At 37.6% G+C, this 16699-nt stretch overlaps 1 protein-coding gene and 1 long non-coding RNA gene across 8 annotated transcripts in view; one reads left to right on the top strand and one right to left on the bottom strand.

Moving 5' to 3' along the window:
- LOC113904138 overlaps nucleotides 1-16699 on the bottom strand; it is a 51953-nt gene that overhangs the window by 23147 nt on the left and 12107 nt on the right. The gene's annotated exons all lie outside the window — the stretch shown is intronic.
- TBC1D31 (TBC1 domain family member 31) overlaps nucleotides 1-16699 on the top strand; it is a 66781-nt gene that overhangs the window by 45505 nt on the left and 4577 nt on the right. For 4 of the 7 annotated variants that reach the window (XM_027560925.1, XM_027560928.1, XM_027560923.1 and 1 more), the window contains 7 exons: nucleotides 540-772; nucleotides 1022-1174; nucleotides 2383-2518; nucleotides 6416-6508; nucleotides 9048-9188; nucleotides 10216-10410; nucleotides 11379-11505. In XM_027560925.1, the coding sequence (XP_027416726.1) occupies nucleotides 540-772; nucleotides 1022-1174; nucleotides 2383-2518; nucleotides 6416-6508; nucleotides 9048-9188; nucleotides 10216-10410; nucleotides 11379-11505 (1078 nt within the window). Of the gene's footprint in view, nucleotides 1-539; nucleotides 773-1021; nucleotides 1175-2382; nucleotides 2519-6415; nucleotides 6509-9044; nucleotides 9189-10215; nucleotides 10411-11378; nucleotides 11506-16699 lie in introns of all 7 variants that reach the window. The other 3 variants (XM_027560922.1, XM_027560924.1, XM_027560926.1) reach the window with 1 other exon arrangement.

Raw genomic sequence — 16699 nt, 5'->3', positions numbered from 1 at the left:
TTTGTTACTTATTTTGTGGTTCCTATCAAATTTTATTTTCACTTCACAAGAACATATATGTATGTGTGTATGTATATTAGAACTTGGATCTGCCAGTGGAACGAGATAATGTGGAAACTATCAGATAGTTTTTGAAAATCAAACTTGTTTTCAAAGGCTAATTTAGGTTTGAGTTTCTGTATTTTGGATTTTGAAGAGAAATAAATTCTAGTAGAAGAATTTGTCTTGTTGAAACAGTCTGTTACTTTAAAGGAAGGCTTCATTTTTGAGAAGTGTTATTTCACAATTTCATAATATGGTTGTATGATTTTATTACATTTTTGAGAATATGAAACTTGACCTTCATTTTAAAACTTGGGTTAAGAAAAGCTTCAGTGAATTTGCAAAAAAAAAAAAAATCCTCTTACAGCTAAATTCACATTTACATGTTTAAGTTTGTTTTATTCAATGAATAAATTGTTACATAATTTTTTATGTAACACATGACTATAATTGCATTACTCTGTAAATCTCAGTTTAATCACAAAGTTTTCTTACAGTATTTTTTTCACCATCGGAATAACCTGGATATAAGTGCTGTAATTAGAGAGGCGTATCGTCTCCTGGATACCACACCCGCTGATATCCATCCAGACAGCATGCTTGATGCTTTTGTTGCACTGACAAAAGGGCAATATCCGGTGTTTAATCAATATCCCAAGTTCATTGTGGACTATCAGACACAAGAACGAGAAAGAATACGGAATGATGAATTGGATTACTTAAGAGAGAGGTAATTCTGGTTGTTCTTTGATAAAAACAAAATCTGTTATAAAGGCTTTATGAAAAATACATGTAAATTATTAAGTAGTTGCATAAAATCAGAGTTTGAAGGAAATATCTTTAAAGATACTTTTGCATCTAGAAGTAGAACAATTACGTGTTAATCAGGTGTGCATTTTGTATTGTGGTTGTTCTTGGACTTTTAAATTACTGTTTCCTTGTTTGCTTTTTGTTACAATAATAAACATTATCAACTTAGGCAGGCAGTTGAAGAAATGCAAGCTGAAGTAGACCAGCAAAGAGTTGAAGATGAAGCTTGGTACCAAAAACAGGAACTGCTTCGTAGAGCTGAGGAAACAAGGAGAGAAATACTCTTACAAGAGGAGGAAAAGATGATACAGCAAAGACAGAGGTGTGTTTAGCACTTTGAAAAAAGCTGGACATCTGAGTTATTTTAATAATTTGTATTACTTTCATTTTTCACTACTGTGAAATTATATATAGCCTCACTATATATGTCATTACCCAATTCTGCTATTTCCATTAAGCATATATTTAAGTTAATAAAAAGAAACTGTAATACACTTTTCAAAAAATTGGCCTATAGTAAAATGTAATTCTAAAACTCTACTGAGTATGATATAACTTGCTCTGATTATTCAGAAGTAATACATGATCTAAGGTACCTGGAAGGATATTGTTACTTAGAAATGTTATTTTACAGTGGACACAAATGCCTTGTACCACAGTGCTGGGTAAATATGTTTCAAGTCACACAGATTAAGAGACAATTTTTAAGTCTCACAGGTATGTTTAAAACACAGTTTTTAAAAATTATGGAAAATTTTAAAATTTAAATTTTAAAATTAAAAGAGGAGCATGATTTTTTCCATAATTTTTAAAAATTGTGTTTTAAACATACCTTTGAGTTAAGAATTGAAACATAGAATGCTATTCTCATTGTGCATTTCATACTTTGGAGGATGGGGAAAGAAGTACTAAATGCTTATTCAAAAGTATGCTACTCAAAAGTAAGTATTGCCTTAAACATAAGGCAAAATGTTTAAGTTGATTAAGATTATGGGATAAGTATTAACACTAACCCTAATTGTTGGGAAAATCACTTTTGTAAGTGTTTATTGATTATTTTTGGATAGGACTTTATGAAACAGATTTATGGTGTGGGTTAAAAAAAATTACTGAACTGAGCCGTTAGCCTTCTGCAAAAATTCTAAAAGAATAATCATACATAATCTTTGGTAACATCAGAGTATTTTTTTGGCATTCTTTTCTCAGGTAAAAGATATCAGTTGTATTGAAGTGATCTGAGTAGTAGACCTGTTAAAGAGAACGTTTAAGTATGAAGAAATAGCCAGGTTAGCTGTAATTTGGCTACAGTCACGTACACTTGTCATTTTCATGAATGCAGACTTCTTTTCTAACTGAGCACTTTTCATTGTATTATAAAAATAGCCATGTTATGATGGCACCAGTTAAATTGGGAAAGCAGGCTAAAATAGGTTTCAGGCCTTTCGTTGTTGTGGAACACAGTATTTTTCCATTTAAATACATATTCGGAAATGATTTTATTTATTCCTCTTGATGTATTGTGTGTTTAAGACTAGCTGCTGTGAGAAGAGAGTTGAAAGTAAAGGAAATGCACTTACAAGATGCTGCAAGAAGACGTCTCCTGCAGCTTCAACAAGATCAGCGTGAAATGGAGCTAAGAAGACTGGATGATGAAATTGAGAGAAAGGTTTATTATTCTTAACTCTCATACATTATCTCCACTTACTCTCATTTAAATGTAACAAATACCTTCAAGTTAAATATTGTTCCTAGAATTCACAATGTATACTAAATAGCCCCTTTAGTTTTATATAGTTTCCTCCATCCCCCAGCTATTCTTACTCTCTTTTGTATTTTATTAATAGTTAAATATTTTAGGAATTTCAGGAAAATGAGTCAAGTTGACAAGGGTCTTGGATGACTGGTTCTCTAAAAATGGAAATATCAATTAACCATGAAGTTAATTGTGAAGTAAGGGAAATATATTTTTTAATATAAAAATTTACACATAGCCTAGAGTTAAAAATGGACCTCCTCCACTCTTCTCTTATTTCATCCCCAGAGATAAATTATTTTTTATGGTTGCATAATATTCCATTTTATGGCCATGTCATTGGTTATTTAATCCTCTGCTGTTGGATATTTAGGTTGTTTGCAGTATTTTGCTGTACAAAACAGTGCCAGACTGTACATTCTCAGTACAAATCTTTGAGTACTTCCACACAGTTTTGTTGAGTAAATTCCAAGGAATGTCAAATTGTCCTCCAAAGATGAAACCACTTAAGCTGTTTTAAGAGTATAAGACTACTCATGCCCTAGTCAATTTGGAGTGTATCAGTCTTAGTATTTGCCAGTCTGATAGGTGAAAAATGGTTTTTGGTTTTGGGGTAGGGTTTTTTTTTGCTAATGATGTTAACTATCTTTTCATTTACCATTTGTAGATCTGTAAATTGCATAACTAAATCATTTGTTCATCTTTCTACCAAGTTACTCCTTTTCCTGTCAGTTTACACAGGCTCTTTTATCATTTGGGGCAGCAGTGTCCAACAGAAATATGTAAGCCATGTGGGTAATTTTAACTTTTCTAATGGCCACATTAAAAAGTAAGAAGAAATAGATGAAATTAATTTTAATAACATTTAACGCAGTATATTTGAAATTATCATTGCAATATGTAATTAGTATACAGACATCTTTGAACTATTTTACCTTTTGTTTGTACTAAGTCTTTGAAATCTAGCAGTCAGTTAATACTCGCTGCAAACCTCAGTTAGGACTGGTCACATTTTAGGTGTTGGGCAGCTACCCAGCAGACGGTTGGGGCATTCATCCTTCCGTCTGTTGTGAATGTTCTCCTTGTGTTGTGTTCTCTGTGTTGCATGTCTCTAAGAATGTTTACAGTGTCTTTTCTTCATCATGTAAAATATGTTAATTTTTGGATAACCAACTTCATTAATTTTTTATGATGTCTAGGTTTTGTGTCCTGTTCATTAACTTCCCATTTAAGGTTGTATTACCATGGCTCTAGTGGTAAAGAGCCTGCCTGCCAATGCAGGAGACGTTAGAGACGCAGGTTCAATCCCCAGATCAGGAAGATCTGCTGGAGAAGGAAATTGCCACCCACTCCAGTATTTTTTGTCTGGGAAGGTCCACGGACAAAGGAGCCTGGTGGGCTGCAGTCCATAGGGTTACAAAGAGTTGGGCCCACCTGAAGTGACTTAGCACATTACTATTACCACTTATGCAGTTTTTTTCTAGTTCTGTGTTTTTCTGTTGTTTTTTTTAATCTCTGTCTTAAGGATCAGTAGATTATTGTGCACCAGCACATCTGACTCTTATAAGACCACCTGTTTTGTAAGGCTCATCATAAGTTAGAATTGTTTTAACATTTTTCAGTGGTTAAGAAAATCAAAGAATATTCCATGTCATGAAAATCATACTAGATTTTTTAAAACATATGGAATTCAAACATCAGTGACCATAAACACAGGTTTACTGGACCACAGCCAACACCTGTTTACATGTTCCTTCAGCTTCTTTCATACTACAGTGGCAGAGGCGAACAGCTGAAACAGACTACATCCCACAGAGCCTCAAGTGTTTAACTCTGTGACCCTTTCCAGAAGAAGTTTGCCAGCCCCTGATGTCTGAAAATTATTGATAAATGTAAGAAATGAGTTAGGGACCAAGCTTACTTCTTCCCAAAGGCACGTCAATTTTCCCAACAGCTTTTGTTGAATATGAGCAAAAGTCATTAGTCAGCTGTTAATAATAATTAACAGTTATTAAATGTTCAGTTCCCTTATAAATTTGATCTCCTCCTAAGCCAGTCCCACTGTTGGAATAACACCTGTGTAATGTTTTGCTAATTAGCAGGCCTCATTACTTTTCAGTTTTCCTCAGTATTCTCGTGTTTATCATTTCAGATAGACTGAAAATTTTCTCTCTCCCCCCTTCTCTCCCTGAATCCTCCCATCCTATTGGAATTTTTATTAGGATTGCATTGAATTTATAAACTAATTTAGAGTTTAAAACTTGGTTTTGATCACATATGAAATTTTTTTATATATTAATCATTTTTTTATAACATGAGATAATGCTTTGTTTAAAGCCAACTAATTTTAAATTCTTTAAAATCTAATGATTCCTTTTAATAATCTCATCTAGTAAATGAGGTTGATAATTCATTATTCTAGAAAAGTCTGTTCTTCCCCAAAAGTAATTTCGGGCTTAGAACTCGGTGATCTCTTTATTCCTTTGAGATAGTGAAGGCAGTGTTTTGGTGAAAGCATCCTGTCAAGTCCTTTCAGTGGCGTGATCAGCCTTTGCCTCCCCTTCCAGCCTCTTGCCCTTCCAACTCCCTGTCCTGACAGTGAGCTCTGAGCCTGCTAAACTGCAGGAGCTTCTCTACTCACAATTCAGGGGCCAGCAGGAGAGACTTCTTGAGTCCAGAGTGACACATCTGTTAGTAACGAGCAGAGTTGATCTGTTCTGCTGTGGTACCTGGCTCTTTGTACCTCTGAAAATTCATAAGCTAAAGAGTTTCTGTAATTGAATTTCCTAAAAAGCATTCTTTGCTTTGCCAAACTTCTCCTCTGCCTTTTAGCATTGTAACTGCTCTTGGTCCATCAACTCAAGTGTCCCTACCTTTGAGCTAACTGCTATCTCAGGAACCTCTTTAAGTTGAACTGGTTTTCAGTCTGTGGTTTTTTTTTTTTTTTTACTCCTTGGATGTATGTCCTTGCACATCCCACTATATTCTCATTTTTACTGTTTCTCTGATTATATTTGATAGTGTGCCTACAATATCTAACACTTTGCCTTATGCACAGAAATAGTAATGTAGTCATTAACTGCTTATTGGTTAGATGATATGTTTAGATTAGATGCTAATGGGTTTTACTTTTGTTCGGAAACACATATTGTGTTAGTCTCACCCCCCAAAAAATGAGGACTTTAGGCAGCCAAGTATTTAAGACACTTCCCAAGATTCTCTATGTAAAGAGTCCTTTATCCAAATCCTCTAGTGTATAGGCGTGAAATGCTTCCAAGTAATCAGATATTGGAGAAAGGTGAACTTTAAATTGGCTGAATCCAAGCAGGGCACACACAGGTTGACTAGACCACAGTACACTTTGACTTGGAGTTACTCGTTGCCAAACTGAATTTAGAAAAGTACAGTTTAATCAAAAAGAACATTAAATAAATGTTATATCAAATAAGATTAAACATTTTATATTTTCATCCACTGTGAATTTAAATTGCTCAAGTTTTTCTAACTCATAATATGGCTAATGTAGTATGGAAAGAACTGCCATCTGTTCTCCCAGCCTGGGCAAATAAGCATATGGTAATTGTGCTTTCTTTTTTAGAAAATTACACTTAACTTTAACTCAAGACATTATTTCTGGATTCCACGCTGAATGTTAATATATTGTGAATTACTCTGGCTTCAAAAACCCAGTATCTATTATTTTTAAATGCTTTTAGTGGTTTGTTCATATTACAAGATTACTAAATCTGTTAAACAAAAATTATTTTTGTTATTTATTTTTGATATTCACAGTTTGTTATTTGGCCATAGGTACACATGAGAGATCGAGAAATTGCTGCCACAGCCAAAGACCTGGAAATGAGACATCTGGAACTCGAATCACAAAAAAGACTTTATGAGAAGGTATAAATCAACAGTTTCCAGTGTAAGAAAAGCAGAGCTTGTACAGACTCTTTTTAGGCTGTATTTATTCGAGGTTTTTTAATGTTCATTTTGTTTGTGTTTTTTCAAGAAGAGTATAGTGTCATCCAGGATTGTAAGGTAGCCAGAATGCACAGAGTTTGTTGTAATTCTTTAATTCATGTTTCTCTTAACAACTTACCCTAGTGTCTGAAGCACCAGATGTAAGCCCCAGATTTTGCCTCAGGATCTTTTACTAACTTACTAGGTTTTCTTATATCTGTGTGATTGTGACTGCAAAATTAACCCAGTACTTCACAAGGATCCTATAAGGTAAATCAGACAAGAGCTGTAAAGCACACTTTAAATTTGAACCTTCTGGAATCAAATCATCAGGTACCTACCTTAGCACATATAATTCAGTTTCCATGACACTGGAAAAGAAAACTTTGGTACTGATATAAATATTTATTACTGAGGAAAAGCATTACGTTGCTCACTTACTTGATGTTGAAACCATAAGTTTTCACTTCTCTCAACCCTCTTAAAGTCAGACTGAGTTTGAAATCAGTGATAACTACAAATATGTAACAGGTATTTGCATATGATATGCAAACATGCATGTGACTCTTTGTTGCTCACATTAAATAAGATTTAAAACATAGCATCCATTCTTCACTAAATCACTTAAGTTTCTGCACTGAACTTTTTCTAAATCTGAGCCCCAGAGATTGACACTTTCACTGAGTTTCTTATGATTTTGAATTAGAATTAATTCACTTGAACTAAGCTTATTTTTTTTAACTATCGTTTGGGGGAGGTGGGGTGGTGGCATCAGAAGCATGATTTCAGAATTAACAGAACATTTGCAAGAAAAATACAAAGAATTTCAAAATTTTTTCTCTTAGATTCTCAGATATTAACATTTTGCTAAATTTGCATTATTGTTCTCTTTCAATCTATATATACGCATTTTTTTTTTCCGAATTGTTTAAAAGTTGCAGACTTAATGCTTTTTTGCCCTAAAAAATTCAGTTTATATTTTTTAAAACCAAGGATTATTACACAATCATAGTACAATGATCAAAATCAGGAAATTAACATTATTTATTATAAAAAACCTTATTCACATTTTATCAGTTGTCCTAAAAATGTCCTTTAGAGCAAAACGAAATCTAAGATAATGTATTTTTTCAGTTGTATGTCTCTTTATTCTAAGTTGGAACCATTCTTGAGTCTTTATATTTTATGACATTTATATTTTTGAAGCATACTGGCTAGATATATTGTAGAATGTTTCTCAATTAGACTTGTTGTTTACCTGATGACTAATGATGTGAAGCATCTTCTCATGTGTTAATTGTCCATTTTTCTGTCTTCCTTGGAGGTCATGAGATTAATGTCTATTCAGAATATATAGGACCATACCTTCTCAGTTTTTATTATATCATGTCATTTTTTGTTGAAAACAAGATATTTTAAATAACAGGACAAATCTGGAAATCAGATTCTCTTCTTTCCCTAGGGTTTCTTGTTTCTTTGCTTAGTGACTTTTCTAAATTCTATAAAGTATTTTCTGTCATGCATAGTCACTGAAATCTCTACTCAGGTAACCTGGTGACTGGACAAAGATTTCCTTAGGTCCCTTGAACCAGTAAGCCTCCAGCCTTTGCCAAGGGGCTGTGTGTGGATCACATTGTGACACACCTTCCACACTCAGCTAGGCAGTTGACAGCTCTTTTCATTTCCTGGTTTTACAAAACCTCAGTTCACCAGAGTTGAAACCTTAGGACCTTCTCAGGTCTGAGCATTCACACAGCCCTTGGCATGTGCACATTTTGACACACGCATGTGCCTTCTAAAGCCCCAGAAATCCACTGGAGCATTTCAGAGCCCCGTGTAGACTTCCAGTTCCCCAGCTTTTCCTACCGAGCTTTTTGATTAGCCTGTTGTTTGCTCTGTGACCCACTGCCTCAGACAGCCACGATGTTCAACAGTTTCCCCTGTTGGTCTTCAGCAAACATCCCCAGGGAAAGGCTGTACATGAGTTCTGAGTCAGGTCAAGTAAAAACAGCTTTGGGAGGAGGGTCTTCCAGGTCAAGTGATGACAGTTCTCTGGGAATGGGAGTTTGAAGGACCTCCATTTTGCCCCCTCCATTGACTGCCAGGCTACCAGTTTTCAAGGCCAGCGGCAGAACTTAGGTGTGGCATGGAATGGGAATAACACAAGTTTAAAATGCCATAAAGTGCATCTAAGATTCAGCCATTTTCTATGAATAAATGCTCCCCAGATTGCTGCAAGCCTTCAGTTAGTTTCCAGAGTTCTGAAAAAGCTTGTTTTGCCAGTGATCTCGGTGCCTTTAGAGATGAGAATTTTCAGACATCGTTACTCTTATTTCCACTGGTGTCACTCACCACTGTTTGCTCTTTACTTTGAAAATTAGATGATTATAGTTTAGGTATTCTAAAAAACAGAAAAATCATTTTTGTGTTCTAGCATTATTACTATATCGATTGGTGACTTTTTTTTTTTTTTTAGCAGAATCTCTCTAGAAATCAAGAAGCTGTTGCAAAAGAAATGAAGGAAAATGCAGATGCCTATAGACAGAAAGTGGATCTTGAAGAACACATGTTTCATAGACTGATAGGAACCGATCAAACTCAGAACCAAAAAATTCATAAGGTAAATATGGTAAATTTAGTGTCTATAGAGGGGAGAATTTCCATCTACTGTTCTTTTTAAAGAAGGAATTCAATATTGCACCCTATAAAGTTAGATTCTTTGCTTCAGTCATCACAATTCCTAGAAACTCATTATTTTATTTGCAGGTTTCACTGACAGCATATCCATGTGTCTTTTATACTCCTTGAGAATTTCAGGACTTGTAAGAAAATACAAGGGAAATAACTTGGTGAATGATACTGTCCTACACTAAGTCTTAGAAATTATACCTGAGTAGATTAGTTGCAAAACATCAGGTCTCTGCCTGGTATATAAGCCAGCATTTTCCAGGTGTATTCTGTAGAATATCAGTAACTTAGTGTTAAATAAAATGGAGATGACAAGTATTGAAAAAGCTGTCTTAAAAGTTAGGCTTTTTCATGCCAGATTTGAAGATATATGGCACATTGTGAATCTTTGAGAAATTTTCTTAAACTTATAGAATTTTGGGGGGAGTATCCTTTCAGAAATGCTGACTTAAATGAATTGAAATGGAATTCGAGGCCTTCAGCAAAATGTTAAACGGGTCTATGGCGGGGCCGGGCCTTGTCCCAAAAGCCAGGAATAAATGTAAGATTTCCCTGCCTCTGTTCTGTGCCTTGACTGTTTCCCCAAGAATAACGCCCCCTGCCTTTTTTCCTTACAGGCTTTTGTCCAGTCTGTAAGATACGTTCTTCTGACTCCTTTTCAAAGGATTAAAACATGGAAATTATTTAATTCTCCCCGCCCCTTAGCGTAGAAGTTCTCAACCTTGGCTGTACATTAGAACCACCTGGAGAGTGCTCTGGAAGTACCAGTATCCAGCTGCTCCAGAGATCAATTTAGTTGGTTTGTGCTGGAGCCTGGATATTGGTTTAAACACTGAGGTGATGCTAATATGCAGACAGGATTGTGAACATCTGTACTGGACACTTGGAGACACTGAATGGATGTACCATATTTTATGTAGTCAAGTCTGATCTTGTTTCTGAAATTTACAAATTCTTAGTTAATTGAAGAAAATTTGGCGAAAGCGGAACAAGCATGTCTAAATACTGACTGGCGAATTCAAGCTTTACATAAACAAAGGTGCAGTGATCTACACCGAAATGAATGCTACCAGGAAATAGCTAAACTCCTTCGGAAAAACAGGAAGAAAGAAATAGAAGTATTAAATGCCATGATGGAAGGGGAAGCTAAAAAGGTAAGAATGATGTTATAAACTTCTTCTTAATTATTTAAATCTTGAAATAGTATGTAATCAAGTGGCAAAAGCATCAAACCAAATAATTTTTGTTGGCAAACACCTTAAAGATGATCTAATTTTAATAGGTATTGCTCAGAAAGTCCAATATTGATGCCACCTAAGAATGACTAACCCACTGCAGTGTTCTTGCTCAGAGAATCCCATGGACAGAGGAGCCTGGCAGGCTGCCATCCGTAGGATCGCAAAGAATCAGACAGGACTGCAGCAACTTGGCATGCACACAGGCAAGAAGGACATGACAAGAATGAGTGTCTTTCTCAGTTACATCAGTGTCTCAACTTGCCAGCTTCCTGTATTTGTGCTGGCTCATTGTATACTAGCACTTTAATTCACTGAATTTTTTATACTAATAACATAAAAGACTTTGAACAGTTAGGAAATATATAGAGAGCTACTAGTAACAAAACCCAAAATAACTGTAACTACAAGCAAGATAGAAATATTTTTCTTTTTCACATGAAGAAGTCTGGAGTAGGCAGTCCAGGGTTGGTATCCTGTCTCCAAGATCATCAGGAAAACTGCATCCTTTAACTTCTCTGCACGACTTCCTGGAGTATGTTTTTCATTTGCAAGGACACCTTTCCACCCATTAATTTTAAAAACTCAAAAAAAAAAAAAAAACAAACCCAAAACACCTCAGTCCCTTAATATTTGAGATCTGAAATGTACTGAAATGAATTATTTCAGTGACAGCTGTGACCTACATGTTTACATGGCACTGAGGCTTTGAGTGGTAGGGACGTCAGAAGTGCCTCTGCTTTCAAGGCTCTTCAACAGCCTTGAGCCAGCATAGGGACCCAGATACCTAATACCTAATACCTAGGAGAAGAAACAAACAGGCTTATTTCACTGTAGGAACTTGCATTTAGCGCAATCATTATGTCATTTTTTTTTATTGTATCTAGTGGGAGGAAGCTGAAGAAAAAGACTTTCATTTGAAATCAGAAAAGAAAACTGCTGCTCTTTCAGATGCTTCTAGAAGATGGTTCCTAGAGAAAGAGATACATGATGCTCAGCATCCGTGTGATAAAGGTGAGCATTCCTTCACAGTGTTATACATTCGTTCATTTCGTATGGTCTCTTATCATGGATAAATCCTTACATGTGTTTTGGCACTTCTAGTCAAATTATTGCTCAGCTGAAAGATAATCACTAGTTACTACTTTTTGGTTGGGAAGACTGGGCTGAGGAGGTGGGGCTGTTTAAAAAAAAAAGCTCCAAGAAAAATTTCTCAACCATCCTATAGAATTCTGTTTTATTCCATGGTTCCATGGTCCTGCTGCTGTGTCGCTTCAGTCGTGTCCGACTCTGTGCGATCCTGGTGGACAGCAGCCCACCAGGCTCCACCGTCCTTGGGATTCTCCAGGCAAGAACACTGGAGTGGGTTGCCATTTCCTTCTCCAATGCATGAAAGTGAAAAGTGAAAGTGAGGTCGCTCAGTCGTGTCTGACTCTTCATGACCGCATGGACGCAGCCTACCAGGCTCCTCCGTCCATGGGATTTTCCATGCAAGAGTACTGGAGTGGGTTGCCATTGCTGGGCATCCCCTTAATATACTAGAATATAATTTGTTCCCAAAGTGCTATATCTAGTTAATTTTAGTAAAAAAAAAAAAAAGTGTGCTTTGTCCATAACTGGTCCTCAGAACAGCAGTACATGAAAGTAGCACGAGGAAACTTCTTATAGGATCTAATCAAACATTAGTTTATGGTGCAAGGCTTCCCTGGTGGCTCAGCTGATAAAGAATCCACCTGCAATGCAGGAGACCTGGGTTTGATCCCTGGGTTGGGAAGATCCCCTGGAGAAGGGAAAGGCTACCCACTCCAGTATTCTGGCCTGGAGAATTCCATGAACTGTATAGTCTATGGGGTTGCAAAGAGTCAGACACGACTGAGTGACTTTCACTTTTCACTTACAGTGGCATTCAATGAAAAATCAAAATTGTAACTTAAAATTCTAAAACAGTACAGATACTCCACAGACTATACAGTCCATGGAATTCTCTAGGCCAGAATACTAGAGTGGGTAGCCTTTCCCTTCTCCAGGGGATCTTCCCAACCCAGGGGATTGAACCCAGGTCTCCTGCATTGCAGGCGGATTCTTTACCAGCTGAGCCACAAGGGAAGCCCAATACAGACACAGGGAACTTGTATTTTACTATACTTTATATTGTTTCCGTCTTTTATAAAATGTGTATGTATTACTTTTTAAAATAACAGCCTTATTGCTATATAATTCACATGCCATACCATTCACCTATAGAAAGTTTATAATTCAATGGTATTGTATTACCATATATTAAATATATTCAGAGTGGTACAGCCATCACCACAATCAACTCTAGAACATTTTCAGCACCCCTGATAACCCCATGCCCATTTGCAGTCATACCTCATTTCCTGTCACTCCCCCAGCCCCTGGCAACCACTAATCTACTCTTGTCTCTGTAGACTTGCCTGTTCAGGAAATTTCATGTAAATAGAATCATATAATATGTAGTCCTTTGTATCTGACTTCTTTCACCTAGATAATGTTTTGAGGTTCAACCATGTTGTAGCAGGTATCAGTACTTCATTCCTTTTTAATGCTGAGTAATAGTCCACTGTATGTGTATTCCATGTTTTATTTATCCATTCATTAACTGGTGAACATTGGGTTATGTCTAGTTTGGGGCTTTTATGACTAATGCAGTGTATTACCTTAATTACTTTTGTAGGGCACAAATTTGAAAAGTAAAAATAGAAATTAGATGCTATCATGCTCATTTAACTAGGCTACTTTTGAAACCCCTCATTACCTCTCATGCTTTTGAGTTTAGGTCTCAAATAGTACTCAGAGCCCTTAGGCAAGCTATGTTTAAAACCTGCTTGTAGAAGACCCCAACCACTGGAGCCGCCTTACTCCCTAACCCTGTCACACTGACCTCTACATTAGAAGAAAACAATAGACCCTTTTCAAGAACCTCTGAATTTAGAGATAGTAAAAGGGAAGAAACTGCAAAAGACTGCCTGCTCCGTAGTCTGCCTGCATCTGGGTCTCCCACCTCCATGGTGTCTTCCTGTTCTGTCCCCTACGTTTTGTCGACATCCCTGAGTTTCACCAGTCACAGAGTGTGTGGTTGATAATCATCTATCTTCAAAAGGCATATGTATAAGGATTTGATCATTGCCTTAATCAGGGTATAGAAATTAAATCCATGTCATTTAATCCTAAAACCAGGGGATAATCGGCTATAATTAGGAAAATGGCATTTTGATCACAGGTGGTTGCCTTGGTTTGTCACTCAGAGCTGGAAGGGAGGCAGAGGAAGTGGAAACAGGCAAGTGTGCCAACAACAGACCGGTTTCTTAAATGTTGCCTAGTGCCGGTCTCTCTTAGCAATGGGGAGGATATTCTTACCGTTTCCCAGAAAACAGAACCTTCTGGACAGTATGAGTGGCCCTCACTGACCCTAAAATCCCAGGCCCGTAAACTTAAATTGAAGCTGAATAGCAATGTCTTATAAAATTAGTCCAGATTTGTAATGGGCAAAAGATTTGAACAGTTCTCCAAAGAAGATACTCAAATGGCCAACACACATATGAAGAGCTGTTCAGCTTAAATTAGTCATTGTGCTTGCGTGCTAAGTTGCTTCAGTCATATCCGACTCTTTGCGACATCACGGACTGTAGCCCGCCAGGCTCCTCCGTCCATGGGGATTCTCCAGGCAAGAATACTGGAGTGGGTTGCCATGCCCTCTTCCAGGGGATCTTCCTAAGTTAGTCATTAAAGAAATACAAATCAAAACCACATGGGAAAAAAAATTAAAAATCAGATGCAGCTTCACGATCAGTTAGCATCAATGTAATCCATTAACAGGTGTGGGCAAGGACCAGCCAAACCAGAGCAGTGTTGGTGGGAGTGTGGCGTGGCACAGCCGCTGCGGGAAACAATCCGGCAGTTCCTCAGAAGGTTAAACACAGAGAGACTGTATGACCCAGAAGTTCTACTCCCATATACACACCCAGAGAATTGAAAATATATCCCTGCAAAAACTTGTATACTGAATTGCCCACAGCATCAATATTTATAATAGCCAAAAAAAGGAGAAACAACCCAAATACCCATCAAATGAGGAATGGATAAAATAAATTGGTATACCCATACAATGGAATTTTACTTAGCGATAAAAAGGAATTAACTGATTCATGCTACAAAATGGATGGACCTTGAGAATCTTAGGCTAAGTTAAAGAAGCTAGACCAGAAGGCCGCATGTTATATGCTTCTCTTCATGAAATGTCTGGAATAGGCAAATCTCTAGAGGCAGAAGTGGGTTAGTGGTTTGCAGGTGGGAGCGGTAGGGGAGTGGGCTACCAGTGCATACGGGGTTTATTTTGGGGATGGTGAAAATGTTCTAGAATTAGTGGTGATGATTACACAACCCTCAGTGTACTAAAAACACTGAATTGTACCCTTCAAAGGGGTGAATTTTGTGGTAAGTGAATTATCTTAACAAAATTTATTGTTTTAATGACATTAGTAAATGCTGGTGGCCAAGCGGAGCCATTGGACCAGGTTTTTAAAATGACTGGGCCTTGAAGAAAGGGAGGAGCCTGGAGCAGTGGGAGGACCGTTCAGAGAGGCAGGATCTCATGGTGAGGCGACAGGAAGACCTAGTCCCAGCTTCACGGCAAAGGAAGACAAGGCTCAAATAAACTTAGCCAGAGTCACCAAGCTGTGTCCTTCTGGTTAGTTTATTTACTCGTGTTTAACCTGTGTTTATTAGGAAGTGTTTCCTGGTGTTGTTTCCTCATTTGTAAAATGAGAAGAGTATGGACTAGGTGATCTGTAGTTTTGTTACAGTTCTAGCATTGTATTACACCATTTTCTAACCCCTCATGGTTTGCAGGCTTCCCAAGGATCTCTCTCAGGAACACATACATACATACACACCGTTTTCCCTTACCATTTTTGTGCATTGACCAATTAAAGCCTCCATGACTACCCTCGTATAAGAGTTGCTTCAGTCATGTCCGACTCTTTGCAACCCCATGGATGGTAGCCCACCAGGCTCCTTTGTCCATGAGATTCTCCAGGAAAGAATACTGGAGAGGGTCACCACGCCCTCCTCCAGGGGATCTTCTCGACCCAGGGATCGAACCCACATCTCTTGAGTCTCCTGCATTGGTAGACAGATTCTTTACCACTAGTACCACCTTGTCTGAGACAGAACTTATTAAAAATAATTAATCAGTGGCAGAAACTTGCCTGTCATGGTGATTCAGGTTAGGCTAACTGGTATAGAGGGCTTCAGTACAAGGATGGTTCAAGAGAGTGACAGGGACCTTCAGTGCCAGGCTGAGCAGTTGGGCTTCATCCTGTTTACCAGCCTGGCAGACAGCAGAGTGACCTGTGGAAGACTGAGAACAGGGCTTCCCTCCCAGCCAAGGAATGCAGTTAAGGAAAGGAAGGAAATTTAGTTTGTTCCTTTTTGCTCCTTTTGAATTTTGTGTGGTACATGTAGTACCACTTCAGAAAAAGATAATTTTAAATAATAAGAATCACCTTTGGGGCTTTAAAATAAATACCTTAATTAAATGAAGGAAATAAGCAAGCTCCAGTACAAGAAGTACAGAAAAAAGAACTTTCACCTTTTACCTTTATGTTATAATTAGCAAGTGACTGGCAATTTTTTAGGTGCATTACAAATTGTTTTTTTTTAAAATACATATTTGGGGACTTCCCTGGTGGCTCAGTGGTAAAGAATCCGCCTGCCAATGCAGGAGATGCAGGTTTGATCCCTGGTCCAGAAAGATCCCACCTGCCACGGAGCAACTAAGCCCGTGTGCCACTACTACCGAGTCTGCTCTAGAGCCCGGGACCCCCAACTCCTGAGCCCTCCTGCCCCAACTACTGAAGCCCAAACGCCCTAAGAGCCCGTGCTCGGCAACAAGAGAGGCCGAGCACTGGGCGCTGCAACTAGGGAAGAGCCCACGCAGCAACTAAAACCCAGCACAGCCAAAAACAAAATTATTTTTTTTTAAATACATATTCAGGACCTGACCAATGGTGATTTAATTTCGTAGATCTAAGATAGAAACTGGAAAGCTAGATTTTTGTTTTAAAGTTTTTCAGGTGAATCTGCTCAGCAGTGTTTGAAGCGTTGCTATAAGCAAAGGAGGGAACCATTGGCCCCTCTGTGTTTATAACCCAGCCCTTTGGAAGGATGAATTAAGCAGCTGTGG

This window comes from Bos indicus x Bos taurus, chromosome 14, assembly GCF_003369695.1.
Source record: "Bos indicus x Bos taurus breed Angus x Brahman F1 hybrid chromosome 14, Bos_hybrid_MaternalHap_v2.0, whole genome shotgun sequence".
Lineage (NCBI taxonomy): Eukaryota > Metazoa > Chordata > Mammalia > Artiodactyla > Bovidae > Bos > Bos indicus x Bos taurus.
This window is presented reverse-complemented; position numbering and strand designations above follow the sequence as displayed.